Here is a 23,411-nt window from a genome sequence, read left to right as displayed (position 1 = left end):
AAGGTTTTATTTTTCCTTCTAGGAAAATACTTTTTAGGCAGTTACAAAATAAACCCTGTAAAGTCAGTTTGCTTTTCCCTTTGAAAAATTACTGAATCTACTAAATTATGTAGTCAAAAGATTTTATGAATAGTAATAAGGAATTTTTAGGTTTGGCCTCCTCTTTCAGCTCATACCGTGATATCCTTTCTCTGATTTATCTGCCAGGAAAGGAGATTCCTCGGGATGTTTTATACCACATTGCAATGAGAGTGGAAATGTAGTGCGCTTGAAAAATAATGCGGTTGGGATGTTCTGAATTAAACTGTTTGGTGTGTAAACTTCTTGTCATGTATTTCATTCTAGTTGCTTTTTGTTTGGACAATATATCCTTTAATAAAACTGTTTTGGTGGACTGAGAGAGCACATAAAGTAAAAATAACTGTGTAAAGTTGCCAAGATTAGATTATAATTGGTATTTTAGCTATGCACAGAGTTTTGTCACTTTTTTGGCCCTTTTTATATGGGTTTCAGTTTTATGATCCTTTTTATACAGTAGGATAGTAGTGTATTTTAGTAATTGTGTTCAGTCAACACGATTGGAACACTGGATGCTAGGAGTCCGCTTTCTGGCTGATGTGTTGGGAGGCATTTTCTATGTGTAGGCACTGCTAAGCAAGGAAAGCCATCTGAGTAAGAGTTCCACCCTGACTGCTTAGGTCGTCACTACTCGGAGTTACCCTGGTAGAGAGTATAGGTTGTATAAATGGTGGTGGATGGAGACGGGACTTGGACTGGTGAATACCCAATACAGGTGTGCAGATGATGTGTTGTAGAATTGTACTCTAGGAACCTATACCATTTTATTAACCGATTTCACCCCAATAAAATCAACTATAAAGGTTTAAAAAGATATCTACCATAATTTCAGTATAAAATATTTTAGACTATTGTAATCAGTTTTGTAGACATATACCTAACACGAGGAAGAAATTAGATGGATGATAAGCTCTTTTGTAGGCTTGAACTCTATTTTACACACTAACATACACCAACATTTTGGGCTTATCAAAAAATAATAGGGTAAATCAGTATATAACATAGAGATGTACCACAAACTCTGTTTTTAGTGAGAAAAAACAAGATGCAGAACAATGCATAGAGGGTGGTTTTATTTGTGCTAAACAGATCACCACTCTGAACATATAAATAAGAATGAACAGACAGCTAACTCATTTCAATGGTTATCTTTTTAATTACCTATTTTTTGTATCATTAGCATTTATTACAATAAGCATGCTATTTTATAATTAAAGATATAGTATTAATAAATGTTATGTTAGCCTGATAATTTGCACAATGTAAATTTACAAGTGCTTATATGTTATATCTATTTTTATATACAGTGTTTATCATGGTGATGCACTGAATTAGAGATCATTGTCTTACAGAGACAAAAATTAAAACAAATTTATATAGTATAAAGTGACAGATTCAAAACTCTAAATTAAGGAAATTCTCCCAACCCCTGATAGTATGTTACCTATAAATTTTTGTACATGCCGTCTATCCAGTTGAAGTTTCCTTTTAGGCCTGGTTTACTGAGAGTTTTAAAATGAATGAGTGTTGAATTGTGTCACTTGTTTTTTTTTTACATCTATGAGATAATCATATGTTTTTGTTTTCTTAATCTGTTAGTATAATGAATTAAATTGATTGATGTTTGAATGTTGAGACAACCTTAAATTCCTGAGATAACCCCACTTGGTCATGATGTAGTGCCTATTCCAACAAGATATTACTCTATTTTCTTTCTTGTAATGTATTGGGGTTTGGCTTCAGTGTCACAGTGACGGTAGTTCCATAAAATGAATTAAGGCCGTGTCCACTCTTTTTATCTTTTCTGTAAAAATTTATATACAACGGCTATTGTTTCTTCTTAAATGTTTGAAAGAGTTCACCAGTAAAGCCAGTAGGCCTAAAGTTTCTGCAAAGATTTTTAAGTATGAATTAAATTATTTTAATAAAGATAGATCTATTCATATTATATATTTGTGTTTTGAGTGCGGTTTTAAGAAATTTGTACATTTTGTCTTAATTGGTGAATTTAGTGCCAAATAGTTTTTTTTTAATTTTTAAATTGGTTTTAGAGAGTGAGGAAGGGAGAGAGAAAGAGGAGAGAGAGAGAAATACCGATTTGTTGTTCCACTTATTTATGCATTCATTGGTTGATTCTTGTAGGTGCCCTGAATAGGGATCGAACCCACAATCTTGGCTTATTGGAGTGATGCTCTAACCAACTGAGCTATCTGGTCAGGACTCTAGTTAGTTGTTAATACTATTTCCTTTGATCCGTTTAATCTGTCTTTTCTTTTTAACTTTTAAAATATTTTTTCCACTGATGAGCTAGAGAGAGAAACATCAACTCGCTGTTTTACTTACATGTGTACTCACTGATTGCTTCTCATATGTGCCCTGAACAGGGCGGAACCAGTGACCCCTGGTGCGCACAGTCAGTGCTTTATCCACTGAGCCACCCATTCAGGGCCTCTGTCTTCTTTTTATTTTTCAGTCTTGACAGTGATGTATCACTTTTACTTATTGACAGAGTCAGGTGTTGTATTTATTGACTATCTTTGTTGTTTAATAGCTGTTCTATTTTATCATTATTATTTATTTGCTTCTGTTTATGTTTAATTTGCTCTTTTTAAAATTTCTTAATATAAAAATTTAGATCACCAATTTCTCTTTTTGTAAAATAGGCATTTTAATGCTATAAATTTATCTTTACACTTCACTTGCATCCCACAAATTTGGTATCTTATGCTTTCATATTCGTTTAATTAAAAATGTGTTCTAATTTTTCATGTGATTCCTTCTTCGGCCCATGGATCGTTTCAAAGTATATTGTTTAAATTTCACATATTTGGGGATATCCCTAATGTTTTCTATTATTAATTTCTAACTCTTCTGTGTTTAGAGAACATAGTTTGGCTGATTTTAATCCTTTTATATTAAATAAGCCTTTTTACATGGCCTCCTTGGTAAATATTTCATGTACTCTTGAAAATAATGTGTATTCTGCTAAAGTTGGGTAAAGTATTCTATAAATATAAATTAGGACAAGTTAATCAAAAGTATAGTTCAGATTTTATATATCCTTGCTGATTTTGAGTCTATTTATTCTATTAATTAGTAAGAAGACTATAGAAATTTCCAACTATAATTTTTGATTTGTCTGTTTCTCTTTTCAGTTCTATCACTTTTTGTTCTGGGTGTTTAACAATATATAATCTGTGCATACACATTTCACATTGTTATGTCCTCTTAATGAATTGTGCTCCTTGTCATTGTGAAATATATATCTTTGTCTATGGTAATATTTCTTATTCTGATGAACACTTTATATAATATTAACAACCAGTCCAGCTTTCATTTGATTAATGAACATGATATATTTTTGTCATTCTTTTACTTTTTAAGCTAGGGTTTGTTTGTTTTTTTGGGTTTTTTTTTTTTTTGAAAACTTCATCTAATTTCTTTTTTAATTTTATTGAGACAATTTTAACGGGGTGACATTGGTCAACTAAAGTACATAGATTCAGAGAAAACATCTCCAGATCATTTTGACATTTGATTATGTCACACATTTGATTATGACATTTGATTATGTATACCCATCACCAAAAGTAAAATTGTCCTCTGTCACCATTTATTTGGTTTTCTTTATGCTCTCACATATTCCCAACCCTTCCCTCTCCTCCCTTCCCCTCCCTCTCATAACCACTGCACTCTTATCTATGTCCAGGAGTCTCAATTTCGTATCCCACTTATGTATGGAATCATACAGTTCTTAAGTTTTTACTGATTTACTTATTTAACTCAGTATAATGTTATCGACGTCCATCCATGTTGTTGTAAATGATGCTATGTCATCATTTCTTATGGCTGAATAGTATTCCATAGTATATATGTACCACATCTTCTTTATCCAATCTTCTATTGAAGGGCTTTTTGGTTGTTTCCATGTCTTGGCCATCATGAACAATGCTGCGATGAACATGGGGCTGCATGTGTCTTTACGTACCAATGTTTCTGAGTTTTGGGGTTATACACCCAGTGGAGGGATTGCTGGGTCATATGGTAGTTCTATTCTTAATTTTCTGAGGAACCACCATACTTTCTTCCACAATGGTTGTACTACTTTACATTCCCACCAACAGTAAATGAGGGTTCCTTTTTCTCCACAGCCTCTCCAACACTTGTTATTACCTGTCTTGTTGATAATAGCTAATCTAACAGGTGTGAGGTGGTATCTCATTGTAGTTTTGATTTGCATTTCTCTAATAGCTAGTGAAGATGAGCATCTTTTCATATATCTATTGGCCATTTGTATTTCTTCTTGGGAGAAGTGTCTGTTCATGTCTTCTTCCCATTTCTTTATTGGATTATTTGCTTGTTGAGTTTTGTGAGTTCTTTGTAAATTTTGGATATTAGGCCCTTATCTGAGCTGTTGTTTGAAAATATCATCTCCTATTTAGTTGGCTGTTTGTTTTGTTTTCAGTTTCCTTTGTTGTGCAAAAGCTTCTTAGTCTGATGTGGTCCCATTCATTTATCTTTGTCTTCACTTCCCTTGCCTTTGGAGTCAAATTCATAAAGTGCTCTTTATAGCAGGGGGCCCCAAACTACGGCCTGCGGGCCGCATGTGGCCCCTTGAGGCCATTTATCTGGCCCCCGCCGCACTTCTGGAAGAAGCACCTCTTTCATTGGTGGTCATTGAGAGGAGCACATTGACCATCTCATTAGCCAAAAGCAAACCCATAGTTCCCATTGAAATACTGGTCAGTTTGTTGATTTAAATTTACTTGTTCTTTATTTTAAATATTGTATTTGTTCCCGTTTTGTTTTTTTACTTTAAAATAAGATATGTGCAGTGTGCATAGGGATTTGTTCATAGTTTTTTTTATAGTCCGGCCCTCCAACGGTCCGAGGGACAGTGAACTGGCCCCCTGTGTAAAAAGTTTGGGGACCCCTGCTTTATAGCCAAAGTCCATAAGTTTAGTACCTATGTTCTTTTCTATGTAATTTATTGTTTCATATCTTATATTTAGGACTTTGATCCATTTTGAATTAATTTTGGTACAAGGGGACAAACTGTAGTCGAGTTTCATTCTTTTGCACGTGGCTTTCCAGTTTTCCCAGCACTATTTATTTGAAGAGGCTTTCTCTTCTCAATTTTGGCTTTTTTATCAAAGATGATTTGACCATATATGTGTGGTTTTATTTCTGGACTCTCTATTCTGTTTCATTGGTCTGAGTGTCCTTTTTTCTGCCAATACCATGCTGTTTTGATTATTGTGTCTCTGTAATATAATTTGAAGTCAGGTATTGTAACACCCTCAGCTTTGTTCTTTTTCTTAGGATTACTTTGGCTGTTCGGGGTTTTTTATAGTTTCATATAAACCTGATGATTTTTTGTTCTATTTCTTTAAAAAAATGACATTGGAACCTTGATGGAAATTGCATTAAATTTGTATATCACTTTGGGTAATATGGTCATTTTGACTATATTTATTCTTCCTATCCAAATACAAGGAATATTTTTCCATTTCATTGTATCTTTTTTGATTTTCTTTAACAATGCCTTATAGTTTTCATTATATAAGTTCTTTACATTCTTTGTTATATTTATTCCTAGGTATTTGTTGTTGTTGCAACCGTAAAAGGGATTATTTTTTTGAGTTCATTTTCTAAAGTTTCATTGTTGGCATATAAGAAGGGAACAGAATTCTGTATATTAATTTTATATCCTGCAATCTTACTGTATTTGTTTATTGTTTCTAATAGGCTTTTTGTGGAGTCTTTGGGGTTTTCTATGTACAGGATCATATCATCTGCAAAAAGTGAGACCTTTACTTCTTCTTTCTCAATGTGAATGCCTTTTATTTCTTTCTCTTGTCTGATTGCTGTGGCTAGAACTTCCAGCACTACATTTAATAGCATGGAGAGAATGGGCAGCCTCGTCTTGTTCCTGACTTTAGAGGAAAAGTTTTCAACTTTTTGCCATTTAATATGATGTTAGCTGATGGTTTGTCATAAATGGCCTTTATGATGTTGAGATATTTTTCTTCTATACTCATTTTGTTAAGTGTTTTCAACATAAAATGATGTATTTTATCAAGTGCCTTTTCTGCATCTATTGATAGAATCATATGGTTTTTGTTCTTTGTTTTGTTGATATGGTGTATTATGTTAATTGTTTTACATATGTTGAACCATCCTTGTGATTCGAGATGAATCCCACTTGATCATGATGAGTTTTTTTAAATTTTTTGTTGTATTCAATTTGCTAGTATTTTGTTTAGGATTTTAGCATCTGTATTAATTAGAGATATTGGTTTGTAGTTTTCTTTTTTTGTGTTGTCCTTGCCAGGTTTTGGTATGAGAGTTATGTTAGCTTCATAAAATATGTTTGGAAGTGTTGCTTTTTCTTCAATTTTTTGGAAGATTTTGAGTAGAATAGGAACAAAATCATTGAATGTTTGATAGAATTAACTAGTACAGCCGTCTGGCCCTGGACTTTTATTTCTTGGGAGGTTTTTGATAGGTGTTTCTATTTCCTCCCTGCTTATGGGTCTCTTTAGACTATCTACTTCTTCGCGACCCAGTTTAGGAAGAGTGTATTGTTCTAGGAATGTATCCATTTCTTCTAGATTGTTAAATTTGGTCACATAGTTTTTCATAGTATTCTACAATAGTTCTTTGTATATCTATAATATCTGTGGTAATTTCTCATCTTCCATTTTGGATTTTGTTTATATGAGTTCTTTCTCTTTTTTCCTTAGTGAGTCTTGTCAAGGGTTTGTCAATTTTGTTGATCTTTTCAAAGAACCAGCTCCTTGTTTTATTGATTTCTTTCTATAGTTTTTGTTTACTCTATTTCATCTATTTCTGCTCTGATTTTTATTATTTCTTTTCTTCTGCTGGTTTTGGATTGCCTTTGTTCTTCTTTTTCTAGTTCCTTAAGATGTGATATTAAGTTTTTTACTTGGTCTTTCTCTTATTTGTTCATATAAGCCTATAGTGATATGAACTTCCCTCTTATTACTGCTTGTGCTGCATTCCAGAGATTTTGATATGTTGTGTTGTCATTTTCATTTGTCTGTATATATCTTTTGATTTCTGCTTTTATTTCTTCTTTGACCCACTCATTTTTTAGAAGTATGTTGTTTAATTTTCACATTTTTGTAGGTTTGTTTACTTCTTTTTTTCAGTTGAATTCTAGTTTCAAAGCTTTATGGTCAGAGAATATGCTTGGTATAATTTCAGTCTTTCTGAATTTGTTGATGTTAGTTTTGTGTCCCAACATATGGTCAATTCTTGAGAATGTTCTATGTACCCTGGAGAAAAATGTATACTCTGACATTTTGGGATGAAATGTCCTGTAGATGTCTATCATATCCAATTAATTGTTCTCGTGTTTCGTTTAAGGCCCATATGTCTTTATTGATTTTCTGTTTGGATGAATGATCTAGAACCATCAGCGGTGTATTGAGGTCTCCAGGTATGATTACATTTTTGTTGGTTTTTATTTTTAGATCAGTTAGTAGATGTCTTACATACTTTGATGCTCCTTGGTTTGGTGCATATATATTAAGAAGTGTTATGTCTTCTTGATTGAATGTCCCCTTTATCATTATGAAATGACCATCTTTGTCTCTGATTACCTTTGCTGTCTTGTAGTCAGCATTGTTACATATGAGTATGGCTGCACCTGCTTTTCTTTGATTATAATTTGCTTGGAGAATAGTTTGCCAACCATTCACTTTGAATCTCTTTTTATCCTTGTAGCTTAGCTGTGTTTCTTGAAGGCAGCATACACTTGGATTTTCTTTTTTGATTCACTCTGCTACTCTGTGTCTTTCTATTGGTGAGTTCAATCCATTTACATTTAATGTAATTATTGACACTTGAGGCTTTCCTATTGCCATTTTATATATTGCTTTCTGATAGTTCTGCTTTCTGTTTGGTTCTTCTCTTTTGTTTTCCTATCATTTGTTTTTGTTTGGTTATATTCCATACTTCTTTCCTCTGTTTCTTCTTTTTTTAAGCTATGTGTTTCTGTAGTGGTTTTTTCAGGGGTGGTTACCATTACATAAGAAAAAGGATATATATCATGTTCATTGTAATACATTATCTCATGAGTGCTTCTGCACTCCATCCTCCTTTGCTACTGCTAATCTTTGTCCTTTTCTGTTTTTTGTTTTTGTTGTCACTGATTATTCTTGTTTTTATTGTGATCTTATTGGAGCTTTTACTTGTGATTTTGTTTTGTTTTGTTTTTTGTATCTGGTCAGATCACTCCCTTTAGTATTTCCTGAATTGGGGGTTTTTAGTGATAAATTCCCTCATCTTCTCTATATCTGTGAATGTTTTTATTTCCCCTTCGTATTTGAAGGATAGCTTTGATAGATATAGTATTCTTGGCTGGAAGTTCCTCTCTTTTAGTACTTTAAATATTGGGGTCAACTCTCTTCTGGCTTGTAGAGTTTCTGCTGAGAAATCTGATGATAGCCTAATGGGACTTCCTTTATATGTTGTATTCTTCTTTTCCTTGGCTGCCTTGAGGATTTTTTTCTTTGTCATTGGTTTGTGATAATTTCATTACCATGTGCCTTGGAGTAGGTCTGTTTAGGTTAAGGTAACTTGGTGTTCTGTTTGTTTCTTGGATTCAAGGCTGTAATTCTTTCCACAAGCTTGGGAAGTTTTCATCAATTATTTGTTTGAATATGTTCTACCTTCCACTTTCTCTCTCTTCTCCTTCTGATATACCCATTATTTTTATGTTGCTCTCTTTGATGGAGTTAGACAATTCCTGTAGGACTTTCTCATTTTTTTTAATTCATGAGTTTCTCACCTCTTATTCTGTAGTATCTCTAGTTGCCTGTCTTCTATGACACTAATTCTCTCCTTTGTCTGGCCTATTCTATTAGCTAAGCTTGTTACCTCATTTTCAGTTCATGTATTGAGTTTTTCATCTCTATTTGATTCGTTTTTATAGTTTCAATTTCCTTGGTGAAGTATTCTCTTTCTTCATTAAATTGTTTTTTGAGCTCTTTAAATTGCCTTTCCATGCTTTCTTTTATTTCCCTGAGTATTTTTAGGACTTCAATTTTTAGTTTTCTGTCATTTAACTCCAAGGTTTCCAAGTAATTGAAATTTGTTTCTTGAGTTTTTTCATCGTCTATTTGAGCTACATCTCTGTCTTTTGTATCCTTGATATTTGATTTCTTTTTCCTTAATGGCATTTGAGAGTGGTATTGTTAATAACACTAATAAGAGATAATTAAAAAAATAAAATAAAAATTTAAAAGATACAGTGAAAACAATGAAAATTCTATAAATGAAACAAAAACTACAGAGAACAAGGAGAGGAACTGAGGAAAAATGACAAAAGAGATAAGAAATGAAGTAAAAAACATGCAAAATGCCACAAAGAAAAATATGAATCCAAAATATAATAATTTGATGATAAATGATGATCAAATGAGAGAAAAATAAAAATAAAAAATAAATAAAAAAAGATAAAGGTTTCTGAAATGAAACCCTCACAAAAAAACAAGAATGGAAAATGTAATAACTATGGATAATGAAGTTCAAAGGAAAAGGAAAAATAAAAAAGAAAGAAGATAAAATGACCAAAATGGAAAAAAAGAATTATAAAAATGTAAGTTTTTCCTGGTTTTGAGAGGTAGCTTCTTCCTCTTTTTTTTTTTTTTTTTTTTTTTTTTTTTACAGGTGGCGCTGTACTATAGGGTTTGCCCCTGTGGGGCTCTTGAGCAGAGGTTTGCTGTTGTGTCACTATGGCAATGACATAGACTGGGCCTTAGTCCCATTAGTAGGTGGCACTTGTTAGGGCTTGGAGGCTCTGACAATGGAAGTCTCAGTTTTCCAGGTGCCTCGCCCCATGTGTCTCCTACCTGAGCTAGCAGCCTGGGGACTTAGCTGTGTTTCACCCCAGCTACTTTTTGCAGAGCAAGAGGCTCTAAGAGCAACCAGGTCCCTTCTCTAGAACTGCTCAAAGCACAGTTCTGGGTAAGGCTGGGCCAACCAGAGCCACCAGCGAGAGCAGGCAGGGCTGGGACCCTATTGCAGATCTAGTGCCTTTCTAAGGGCCCCCGGGCATGTCTAGCATGCCTCAGCAAGTTGCAGGTCTAATCTCCACAGGTTTCTCCCTCATGCACTCTTTGGTAGCCCGCAGCAAGTCACGTGCATGCCCAGCCCCCATGACTCCAGCAATGCACACAGAGGCCTGCACCCACCCACTCAGGCGCCCAGCCCTGTGATCTCAGTCAGAGCCGGAAAAGTGGGATTGCGCTCAGAAACCTGCATCAGCCCCACAGAGGCGCCCTGCCTGGGCAATCCCAGGCCCAAGGATCCCAGCCCGTACGCACGTCCCATGCTGGTGGTTGTGGAGCTGGGAATGCACAAAGACACTGGCAACAGTCCATGCAGATGCCTATCACTGATAATCTCAAGCTAAGCCTTCCAGTCTGGGTGCACGTGTGTGCACGCTTCCATGCCAGTGGTGCCAGGTGGAGTCACGCACAGCACAGGTGGTTGCGGAGCTGGGAATGCTCAGTGCTGCTGGTGCAGGCTCACATGGGCACCAGGCACAGGTAATCTTAGGTGGAGCCTGCCGCCTGTGTGCGCGCCCCACCTCCACTATCTCAGGCCGAGCTGGACTGTTCTTTCTTCTGCTTGAGCATCCACCCTAACTCAGCTCCTTCCCCTCTATCTCAGACTCTCCACTTTGCTCGGCTCCAAACAAAAGCACCCCTTCCTCAGATCAGTGATGAAAGTGAAATTCCCTGTTCTCTGTCTTTTCCTTTAGAATGGATTATATATTAAACCACCTTTTTGCCAGGTCATACCTTTGTCTGGTGTGTGTATATTTCAGGTGCTCCTGAGATTATTTCTGTGTTTAGTTGTTAAATTTATTGAAATTTCAAGGGGAGAGACCAGGAGCACCCTTTACGGTGCCATTTCTCTGACATCACTCCAAGATAGAGTTTTTTATAGACAATATAAAACTGTGTCTTGCCTTTTCGAATTAAATTTGACAATCTCAGCTTTTTAAACTGGATTATTTATACCGTTTACATTTCATATAATTATCAATATTATTGGTTTTAAATATATATCTTACTATTTCTGGTCTGTTTCCTGCTTATTCTTTATTCCTTCTTTTCTCTTTTGTTTTATTTGATTGAGTATATTTTAATATTCCATTTTATTTCCACAATTGGATTATTAGTTCTGCCTCTTTGTTTATATTTTTCTGTGTTTGTCTTTCCATATTTAACTTTCTACAATCTATTTTCAAATAATATTATGCCACTTTAATTATAATGTAATAAGTGATGTATTCTTCCATTTCCCCCTTTAATCTTCCATGCTAGTATGGTTGTCATTCTACTTCCATGTATTTTATAACCTCCAGAATACATTATTATTATTGTGACTGTTGCTATTTTCAACAACCAGTTATCTTTATGTTTATTTAAAAGTGAGAAATATTTCTCACTTTTATATTTATCAACATATTTACAATTTCCAGTGCTTTTTATTTTTTTGTAGACCTTAATTTTCATCTCATTTTTGTTTTTCCTGAAGAACTACCTTTAATATATTTTGTAGAGTCTCAGCTTTCATTTGTTTGAAAATATTTATTACAGTTTCTTGAATTTAATTTTGTCAATATGAAGGACATCAGTTCCTAAATGGATGAAATTAATAGACAGCTTAAAGAGAGAGGAAGATAACTGCCATGTCTAAAACAGAAAAGGTTTCAAATTTAGAAAAAGTATACAACAACCTCAATATAACAGTGTTAAGGGATAAACAGACAACTTTCAGATGCAGAAATTGAAAAGCTAGCAAGCATAGTCATTAATATTTAGGGATATGAAAACTAAAATTAATAATGAATATCCCTTTGCAATTATTAGGCCAAAGGAAATTAAAATATTGGATAGTTATATCATGTATTGGCATAGAAGAGAAAACACAAGAATCTTTATGAACAGTAGAGGTATGTGGACTACTCATAGGTGTTTAGATTGCTGGTGATATGAAGATTGTTATGGGCTTTTTGACCATTGAGCATTACTTATTCATATTGGCTGTATATATACCCTGTGATCTAGTAATCTAGTAATTCTGTTCTGGGACTACAGCAAAAGGATAAAGAGTCTCTTTGAGTCCTCGAAGTCCATGTTCATTCAACTCCATAGAGAGACATAGTAGGGGCATTCATTGCATAATTTACTGAGGGGATGAGAAGGTGGGGGTATACTGAGTACCCATGACCAGGAGAATGAACACACTCGGGAGTATTCTGCAGCAAATCAAAGCAAGAGATTTGTTGTCAATATAACAACATGAATGGATTCTAAAAATAAAATTTCAAAACAAAAAATCGGGAAACAAAATGAAATCTACAACATATACATGCTATTTTCAGAAATTATAAAAAGTATGCACACGAAGGGGTCCTGACTCACCTCACACCATCTTTTTTAGAACAACTGAATTATTTCTGTACATTAAAGAAATATTTGCAAAATCAGTGGTATCTATGTTTAAAATGCTTTCTTCTTGCAGATGTTGATGAATGCCAAGCTATTCCTGGGGTATGTCAGGGAGGAAATTGTATCAATACAGTGGGCTCTTTTGAATGCAAATGCCCTGCCGGTCACAAGCAGAGTGAAACAACACAGAAATGTGAAGGTGAGTGTCCCGCTTTTGAGTGTCTCTCCATACCTGCCCGATGACTCAAATCCAAGAAAAACCAACCTCATTTTAAATTTTGAAGAATTTAATCAGAATCAGAGTTCTTTAATTTGATATGAAAGTGGAATCATAATCTTAGGGTAGTTTTGTATTGGTTTGTGCATGTGGTTTTTTTATTGGTTTGTGATTTGGGGAAGAGCCAGTGGGCATTATGCGTCTTGGTTTAGTATCTTCGTTTTTATTTTGTAATGAGAATGGGACTGATCCAGCCATTTATACTTTTTCCTTAATGAAGTAGTTTGCCATTTCACTTAGAAAATTATATAAAAGATTAAAGCAGGTTGAAGAAAAGTGCAAGTGAAATACAGTGTCATGTGTAAAACAGTTCAGTAGAAGTTGGCATTCTGATACAGTATAAAATAAATATTTTAATTTTTATATTGAATATTATTGCTTGCCTGGCCACTACACTGAAAAACAAGCATAATTGACTCAGGGAGCATTTCGAAAGTACCATAATAGGTATTCTGTGAAAGAATATTATTAAAAAATTATAATTTTCTGGAATATGAGTTTTGGATTCTAGTGTTGAAATGTAAATTCCATTGGCATTCTCCAATAAAATAAATTAATTTGTCATAATTGTGATCCAAAGCTTTTGTGATCATTATAAAATTCAAGAAGCTTTTAAGTGTGTCTAAGTTTAATGAACATGGATTTAGAATAATTGTTATGCTTCTGGTAGTATTGAGGGATAATGTTTACCTTTTCAGTTACTTTGTCAACCTGGATCAATTTATTTCAACCAAGGTAGTTTTCTAAAGATATTACAGTATATCTATTTTAATTTTTTTATGTGACATAAGCATTCTCATCTCCTCAAAGTTTAAAAAAAATTTATTCTAGGAATTTGTTTTTGCCAGTCTAACTTAACTGAGGTGGAAAAATGTATATGAGGAATACAGTAAATCTTAATTTATTTTATATGCCTACTATGATCTTAACTGGAAGCATTTTCTGAGTTCAGTAGACTAAGAGTACCAAACATATAATTGCTTCCTGTGAAAAAATGATCACAATTTCATTTAGACCAGGGGTCTCAAACTCATGGCCCGCGGAACAATTTTGTGCGGCCCGCAGACTAATCCACGAAGTTCAAGAAAAGTGTTGCGTAACAGTTGCCTTTTGTAGACCTAGTGCGGCCCGCCGAAGGGCTGTGATCTTGCTCTGCGGCCCACATGCTGAGTTGAGTTTGAGACCCCTGATTTAGACTCACTTACCTTCAATAACTAATATCATCTTCTGCATATTATATAATTCTCTTGTTCTTTTCCTTTTCAAAAGGCAGTATTTTTTTTTGCTTGGTTATAAAAAAAATTATGTTCTTTTGTGTAGAAGAAAAAAATGGGTAAAGGTAAAATCCAGAGTTGAATATAGAATACAAACAAGAATACAAACTATTTTATTAGACAGGAGATGCTATTGTTTTAACACCAGAAATCATAATCCCATGAACCCATAAGATATGTATCATCTCATATTTCCTATTTGCCTCAATTCATTTATAGTCAGACTCAAAATAATCTTCATAATTTTATTCACATTATTGAACTTAATCTCATGCTCACCCAAAAGAGAAGGCAATTAAAATGTGGTTAATTATTTTAAAGATCAAGTATTTTCTCTCAGTAACTAATAGCAAGAATGTTCAAGTAGTTTATGCTACTTAAATACAAGGTTGATAATCAAAGTCTGCCTATATTGGAAAGGTTAAGAAAAATACTTAACCTTTGGGACAATTTAGAGTTGGCACAGGCAATTGGACCAGGGAGTAGAGATCTGCAGAAAGTCTGGGTGGTACTTGTGCGGTATCCTTGCTACTTTTTCTGTTTTCTCTTCTGACATTTTTGGGGTATTCTATTACTTAACATTTTGTCACCCCCTTCACTTTGTCCTTCTGGAATCCAAAACTCCCTAACTCCCTGGTCCAAACTAGATTCAAGGGTGATAGACTTCAGTACAAAGACAAAGTTTGATTATAGGTGAGAGAGCACAGCCACTGGCTGATTTAAATGGTTGTGACATTTCCATTAATCATCAAACAATGTATATTTCTTCTTTGTTGAAAACAGAATGAGCCTTTTCTCCATCACATTTCATCAAAACAACATAGAGAGCCAAAACAGAGTTTGGAGAAAGACAGTGCAACTCTTTATTTGCACTTGTCTGTGTTCTTTAGGAAAGGAGGATATTGATGTAATGTAGGCACCTCCCAGACCCCTGAATCCAGTCATCTCTTTCCTTGCTTCCTGCCCAGGCAGCCAAATCCATTTAACCACTGCCCAGAAAGAATTATGTGATTCAATATTTGAAATTGGTGGGAATAGCAGAAATTGGAAGGGGTGATTAGAATTTGAAAACTAAAGGTTTTATGAAGCCTTTCCTTTGTGTATAAGTCATATTTATTTGGATATGTCTTACAAGTGACTATTACCAATTTTGGGGGGGTAAGATTGTTTTTCTATGTAAAAGATAAAGTGGCATTTCCTTATTAAAATTATTTAATGTGATTGGTAGCATAATGGATTTGGAAAGACTGTAAACTATTGCTGCATTTAGTGACAGGTTTTAAATTATATTTCAGTTTATGTTTAGTTTATATAGTGTCGGTGTAAAATGTTGACATAAATTTAATGTTTGGTTCAAATAAAAATACAACCATAGTAATATCTTATGAATGTCAAAGGTAAGATATTTTAGTTTTTTAATGTGGATTACAATGTAAATATAAAATAAAGTAGTTTTGGAAAATTTATTTTAAAATGATGCACTTTCTATTTCTACTATAGCACATATCATATTTCTGTTTATATGGCAATGAAATTCTCTAATGAATTTTTTTATGTCTGTAATTTACTAAATCTATTCAGAAATAAGAAAAGTCACTCCAGTGTTTTGGATCTGAGTGACTGCAAAGATGGTTGTAGCATTAATAAGAAACTGCTAAGTTAGCTTCTTAACTTTTATCAGTTTTGTCATTGATATTTTTTCTATTTATTTACCACCTCGCTCTAACATTTGACTAAGATCCTTAAGGAAAAATTTTTTTGCTGAATCTGAGAACCTGAAACTAACTGTTCATGGTATTTTGTAGGCTCCAAAATATATTTGTTAATTAATTAGGAGTTTGCATATAATAGTTTAATTTCTTTGAGTTGAGTTAAATGTCCAAAAAGAAGGTGAAATTTATGGCCAGAGTTAAAATTGTGTTTAGAAAGAGGCTAATGATCATCATGGGAATTTTTCTTTCATCCAACTTTTTTTCATTTTCTTCATGATTTTATTTTGCTCTGTCTGATTGCCATTCAAAGACCAAGATCATAAACATTAAATATGGGTTGGCATTTTTAGATCTTTGTATCTTTGTCCCTCTTCATTCACCTGCAGGTAGTGTTTCTGAGGTGAGGCACCTTTGCTCTCTATTTAAAAGAAAAAGCTGTCTTCTGCTGGTTCATTGGCATGTCTTCTTAACTAAAATCTTATCTTATAAGGCTTCTTCTGCTGAAAATTAAGTTTGCACATATATAGTTTATATTAAAATAAAAAAATGGGACATCATTCATCTCCCAATTCAACATCTGAAATATATGACTCAGTATCTGTCATTGAGGCTTGTTTTGTTTAATATCATTGGTTGGGTAGATTCTCATGGAGGATTCTTTTCATGTTCAGATAATGGACTACTGTAGAAGTAGTCTCTCTCTGTCAACTCATGTGGGCATATGCACACCTAAAGGAGAATCAGTTATTTTTCTTCTTACTCAGTTAGGGTCCCAGACTTAATAAAACCTCTTATGCCTACTGCAGTCATGTCTTATTCCTCCTGGGCCAGATTGGCTACAAAATCTTTTCCTATTTCTGTCATACAGTTAACAAAATGATTCTTTGGTGGAGTAAACTCTTTCTTCACATTTGAAGAGAAGGTGGTTTCAATTACTTGCTCAATTCAAAGATTCATTCATCTAAATATTTGTTTACTTTAAATGAAGAAGGCAAGCAGAACACCTTAATATTATATAATATGAAATGGTATATCCAGACTTTCCGGAATTTGGGGTTTTTTAAAAATAATAAAACGTTATTTTGAATTTTAGTCCACTTGAATAAAACACACACAGGTGCCAGATGTCCTCGCATGATCCCCCTTCCAGACTATACCTTCTTTAACATTCCTTGAGCTAGTTACTCTTTCCTGGCTTAAATGGAAGGCAGGAAAATAGCATCACTGTATTGGAAAGTTTCCCTTCAATGGCTCTTTATAGGTCAGAGAGTTGTTTGCAATTTATTCTGAAGAGTCTTCAGCTTTGTTCCATTACCACAGCATTTAGTTGTTTGAGATTTGTGACAACAAATACACTTATTTATGCTCATGAAACTCACAAAACTTGTTGGCACAGTACCTATAGCTGCTGCTCCAACTCTGCTTTGATAAACCGTGGAAAATAAACTTCTGTTCTAAACTGAAAAGTACTTGCTTTTACTCATATTACCGAAAGTGTATTGACTTTATTTTTTATTTATTTTTTTAACTTTAAAATAAATGATAAATAAATTCATTGACTATGTCCAAAAAGGAAAATTATATATTAAAATTGAGATTCAAGTAAAGGGATTGTAAATATTGGCAAAAGATAAAACTTTTTAGGCCATCAATTTAAAAACCACAAAACCATCATCTCTTAAGTTCTTTTAAAAAGAAATTTACAGCATATTAGTTAAAGCATAAATTTCCTCTTTCTTAAATAAGACAGCCAAGGCTGCTAAAACCAAACCTACTTTCTGCTCCTATAACAAATAAGTTATTCCTCCATCACAGCACTTTCTACGTTGTATTTTAATTATTTTTCTTGTCTGATTCTGCCAGCACATTCTATGTACCAAAATAACGTTTTCCTGAAAGCTAATATTTATGGAGTACTTAATATGTTCTAGATGATAAACTGCTTTTCATAGATTTTCTTATTTAATCACCACCCAGTGCTGTGAAGTTGGTTACCGTCATTAACCCAATTTACAGATGAAGAAACTGAGGTACAGAGAGGCTAAGTAACATTCTTGAGGTGATATCGGTAAGAAACCACAGAGCAGCCAGGATTCCAACTTGCTAGACTCACTCCAGAGCTTCTAATCTTAGTGAGTGTTGAGCAAACACAGGAAGATAACCTGGCAGCATATGCCCTAGCCCACAGAGTGCATTTCTTGGGGGACATTCATGAAGACAGCAGCAGAACATGAACACGGTTCTCTCCTTGCTTATAGCATTACATGGTAATGTGCTGCGGTCCAGCAAGGCCAGAATCACACCCCGTTTGGTGATCCTTGCACTGGCGATGGAGTTTGCATGATTAAAGAAAGTATTGCTTATCTCATCTAATATGGTAAAGGCTGAAAAAAAATATGGAACCTTGACCTCCAGTTCTCCTTCTTCACCTCATCCTGCACGAATAGGGGAACTTTCCCTTTGTGTCATCAGGATTCAGTTGGTCCAAGCCTTATATTTGTGGGTGCATACCTGACAGCTCACAGACTCCAGCCCATGTTCATCACCTCAGCAGTCTGCCCAGGTGACCACTTTAAGCACAGTAGCCAAGGATAGCAAACAAGGACTAATTCTTGAAAAACTTAACCTTTCTCTCTAACGTATGTTCTACTGCCTCTTCTGGCTGGTGTATTAGATATATAGTCAATGGATTTTTGCTGTATTTTCTATTTATAAATAAGAACATTTATTCTGTACCACTGTGCTAAAATAATTCACTTACTATGACTTTAGCATTGAAATTAAAGGTCTAGGAAAACAAGCATACAAATAAGTGGAACTTAAGTAATTCTGTCTTTATTCATAGAAAGGAGTCAATAGCAGAGGTCTAAAGAAACAGTTTCAGAATAGCCAAATACACTATTCCTTTGAAAAAATAAGAAAGGGAAAATAAATTTAAAAGAAGAGTACAGAGCTAGCCTAGCTCTTCTAGATACTAAAACATGTTAGAAAGCTGAAATATTTAAATTACTATGCTACCAACATGTAAACAAACTGCCCAGTGGAACACAATGGAAATTCTAGTACAAGAACCCAAATATCTAACATTTAAATCAATGGGAAAACAATAGAATATACAGTGAATAATATCATTTTAAGAAAAATAATTTGATGTCCATACATCACATCTTATACCAAGATAAATCTTAAATGAATCTAAGACATAAATATCAACAGAAAGAGAATAGTTATGTTAAAAATAATCATGGGAATTTTTATAGAGTCTTAGATCTGAGAAAATATTTCTTATATGTTACTTCACCAGAAAGCTCTAGAGGTATAGATTGGTAATTTCAGGCGCATTAGATAAAATAACTTGCAAGGCAATGAAAGGAAAAAAAAACACTACAAGTAAGAATAAAAGACAAATGATAAACTCAGAAAACATTTGCAACTCATAACACAAATAACGACGTTTCTAATACATAAAGAGATTCTACAAATCAATAACAAATATCCGATTAAAATGTTCAGGGAGAAGAATTGACTGTTGACAACAAGGGAAATACCAGTGATCAATACACTAAAACATGCTTATTCTTACTTAGAATAAGAAATTGCAAAATAAAACTATGAGATAACATTCTTTACCTATAAACCTTGATAAAATAAAAGTTCTAATGGAAAAACTGTTGTGAGGATTTTGGGAAACAGACAATCTTAAAAATTTCTGATAAGAAAACCACCTGACCAGGTGGTGGCACAGTGGATAGAGAGTCGGACTGGGATGCAGAGAACTCAAGTTCAAAACCTCGAGGTCACAAGCTTGAGTGCAGGCTCATCTGGCTTGAGCATGGGCTCACCAGCTTGAGTGCAGAGTTGCTGGTTTGAGCATGGGATCATAGACATGAACTCATGGTCTCTAGCTTGAGCCCAGAGATCGCTGGTTTGAGCCCAAAGATCACTGGCTTGAGCCCAAGGTCACTGGCTTGAACAAGGGGTCACTTGCTCTGCTGTACCCACTCCCCCCCATCAAGACACATATGAGAAAGCAGTCAATGAACAACTAAGGTGCCACAACGAAGAATTGATGCTTCTCATCTCTCTCCTTTCCTGTCTGTCTGTTTCTATTTGTCCTTCTCTCTATCTCTCTGTCTCTATCACACACACACACAAAAGAACATTATACTATGAAATTAGTAAACCAGAAAAAGCTAAAAACTATATGATTCACACATAGGTGGGATATAAAAATGAGAATCATGGACATAGATAAAAGTGAAGTGGTTACCAGGATGGGGGAGGGAGAAAAGGGAGGCAAATACACAGTGACAGAAAATGATGTGACTTATGGACACACAACATAACCAACGGTTCAAATGCTATAGAAATGCTTGTCTGAAACCTGTGTACTTTTATTGATCACTGTCACCCCATTAAATTTAATTTCCAAATACTACTACTACCTCTACTACTAAATTCCTGATAAGAGTGTATACTTGGCACTACCTCTCTAGAGGGCAATTTAGAACCCTCTATCAAAATTACAAACGTACCTAACAGATATCCTGTAATTTTTATTCTAAGAATTTATCCTGTCCTTAATCAAGAAATGATCGACTTATAAGCTGATTTCTCCTGTCTTCTTTTATAATAGCAAAATATAGTAACTTATACCTGATACTAAACTGATTAAATTGTGAATTATGTACACAGTAGAAACTATCCTTAAAAAAGATTGTAGACTTTATATATTGATACAAAAGTATGTTTAAGATATTTTGTTACAAGTTGTAAAACATTTTCATTTTCAAAAAGGTTGTATGTGTGTGTGCTTAGTTATGCATAGAATACCCACAGAAGAAAATTAGAAATCTGTGTCACTTGATATTCTGGGGTGGAAATGGACTGACTTGGAGGAAGAGGTGGAAAGGAGAGACTTCTCCTTGAGTGCCCTAAGGTTAAGTTTTTGACTTTGAACCATGTAAATGTATTATTTGCTAAAAAAAATTAAAATAAAAAAGGAAGAAGGAGAAAGACAATTTATCCTTTCTCTGTTAAGCTATGAACTAATTCCTGTAGCAGAATTCTTGTCTCTCTCCTGGTGGCTTGGAACAGTGCATCCAAGACTATTAGAGCCTCTGTAACGAAGCATTGCAACCTTTGTTCCCCAGGACCCCAAGTGTATCCATGGCACAGTACATGCTACTAAGCAGGTAATATATATACATCTAGTGCTTATCAAACGAATAAGCTTTCATGTGGAATGAAAATCTGGGATTTGAGCAGAATTTCACTTACTCTTAAAACTATTACTTTTATGAATCATTAAGTGCTTTTGAGCATCAAATGAAATGTGCTGGACTTTAATAGTCCTGTCATTAATTGTCAAGGGAAAACAATCTTATTAAAATATGTTGAGTGACTTGAAGTAGGAGTAAAATAGACAGTAAGGGAGAGGCAGGTCAGAGATGATAATTACAGTGAAGCTGAGTATAATTTGCTTTTGACAAAAACACAAGCATTATTTAAAAGGGTGTATGTGGTAGTCATATTGTGAAGAAAGATGTTCTTAAATCATCTTTAAATGAAAAGTTGATAAAATCTTGGTCATCAACTGCAAGTGAGCTGCACAGCCCGGTGAAATTAGAACTGATGTAGTGGTCAAAACATAGCCACTCCTTGGCAGTTGGGTTAGACTTTCAAAGTGGAAAACAGGTCAATCCTTTTCTACTTTATGGTTTTTGCGTTTGTTTATTACAGCAATTTAGCTCTCTCTTTCTCTACATACACACACAGATATATGTAGCTCTTTTTCTGAGTTGAACAGAATTGTATTAAACATAGGATTTGTTTTGTAACAATATCTCATTATTATTCCACCTGCAGCCTGATTTTATGTAGTTAATTATCTAAAATAATATACTAAGCACCCATGAAACCACCAAAAACAAAAGCTAGGACCCTGACAATTACCTGCACTACCCATGGTGCTTACTTCCCTCTCCACAGAACCATCACTTTCTATCCAGGAATCAACACTTTCTTGCCTTTTTTAGGATACTTTTATTACACCTATAGATAATCCATTCATCATTATTATTGTTATCATCACTATTATTATTACTATTTTAGTTTTTAAGACTTCAGAAAAGGTTTAATGCTGTTGTGGAGCTTACTTTTTTCAGTTAGTATTAAACATTATGATTCATCTATATACTTACATGTTGTTCTACACACACACACACACACACACACACACACACCCCTTGTTTCGTAACAAGGTGTCTCCTTCAGAGTAGGGCCCACTGTTCTCCCTAGTTTGTTCAGCGTGAACAGAGCTACGCCATGGAGCCAGGGTCATGTTGGTTTTCCAGAGGAATTTTATCCTTTGATCCATTTATTTCTAAAAGGTGACTCATTCATATTTCTATCATGATTGATCTCTCGGTAAGCAGCTTATGTCAGACCATCATGAGCATTCTGGAACCTGGATCCCACTTACTGTTGTTCGGTGCCTACTGGGGAACAAGAACCTCATACTTCATCCTCTTCAGTTAGGGGACCTCCGCCTCATCCCTGTGTGATGCCCCGATTAGTGAGGAAGCGTCTGCTGGGTGGTCACTAATCCTCCTCTGACTCGCAGAGCTAACTTCATCTTCTAGATTACTCTTTCAGGCCCTTCCATGAGGCTGTGGGCTCATAATACAGATCAAGAAATCATGCAGGAGAAACAAAGATACTGCAAACATTACCCTAATCCTCACCCTCCACTTCCCCGTTCCCCATAGCCTCTCCCCTAAGAGCAAAATTATAAATTTTCCTTAACACAGGGACAATAATGGAAACTCTTTTGGTCATTTCCTTGTGATACTTTGGGACCCAAAGTTAAATAGTCTTAAACTTCTCATTATAACTCTTACTCCCCAACCAAGTTCTTCTAATCTGATTTTCAGGTACTTTTCATAGTGCCTCAACACCTAATATAGAGCATTCTCTCAGTAAGTGCTTGTTAAAGAAATATATGAGTGAGGCAATGGGTTGTTTTCCATATTCTTCCTCTTCTTTGCTTTTCCCTAGACTCACTGTCTTCCAGCCCTTCCACTTGGTCATCCTTTTTTTTCATTGGGCTAATTGACATATAACCTTATATTATATGTTATGAATGTCTTTTAATGGAGCTAACAGCTTTGAGAATCAAAGCCCATCTTAACTTGCCATGCTATGTATGCTAAGCAGAAATGACATCCAGCAGGATATGTCTGTTTCCCTTACTCTCTTTTTTTCTCCCTCCATATAAAATAGACAATTACTTGTATTCATATGAATTGATAGTAAAAGTCCTTTGCTGTTAGGAATCTGCTTTCATGATGTACTTATCTTTGGAGGCAAAGCATTGAGTAGCTTACAGATTTGGAGCATATGTATTAAGAATTATAATCTATATTGGGCCCTGGCCAGATAGTTTAGATGGTTAGAGCATTGTCCCAAAGCACAAAGGTTGCTGGTTCAATTCCCGGTCAGGGCACATACAGGAACAGATTGATGTTTCTGTCTCTCTCTTCCTTCCCCTCTCTCTTAAAATCAATAAAATAAA

General features: G+C 34.6%; 1 protein-coding gene across 1 annotated transcript in view; it reads left to right on the top strand.

Annotated features, from left to right (window-relative positions):
• The window catches only part of FBN2 (fibrillin 2), a 275,158-nt gene that overhangs the window by 83,413 nt on the left and 168,334 nt on the right, over positions 1 to 23,411 (top strand). The window contains exon 7 of the mRNA XM_066383650.1: positions 12,646 to 12,771. Within this exon, the coding sequence (XP_066239747.1) occupies positions 12,646 to 12,771 (126 nt within the window). The remainder of the gene's footprint in view (positions 1 to 12,645; positions 12,772 to 23,411) is intronic.

This window comes from Saccopteryx leptura, chromosome 4 (genome assembly GCF_036850995.1).
Source record: "Saccopteryx leptura isolate mSacLep1 chromosome 4, mSacLep1_pri_phased_curated, whole genome shotgun sequence".
Lineage (NCBI taxonomy): Eukaryota > Metazoa > Chordata > Mammalia > Chiroptera > Emballonuridae > Saccopteryx > Saccopteryx leptura.
This window is presented reverse-complemented; position numbering and strand designations above follow the sequence as displayed.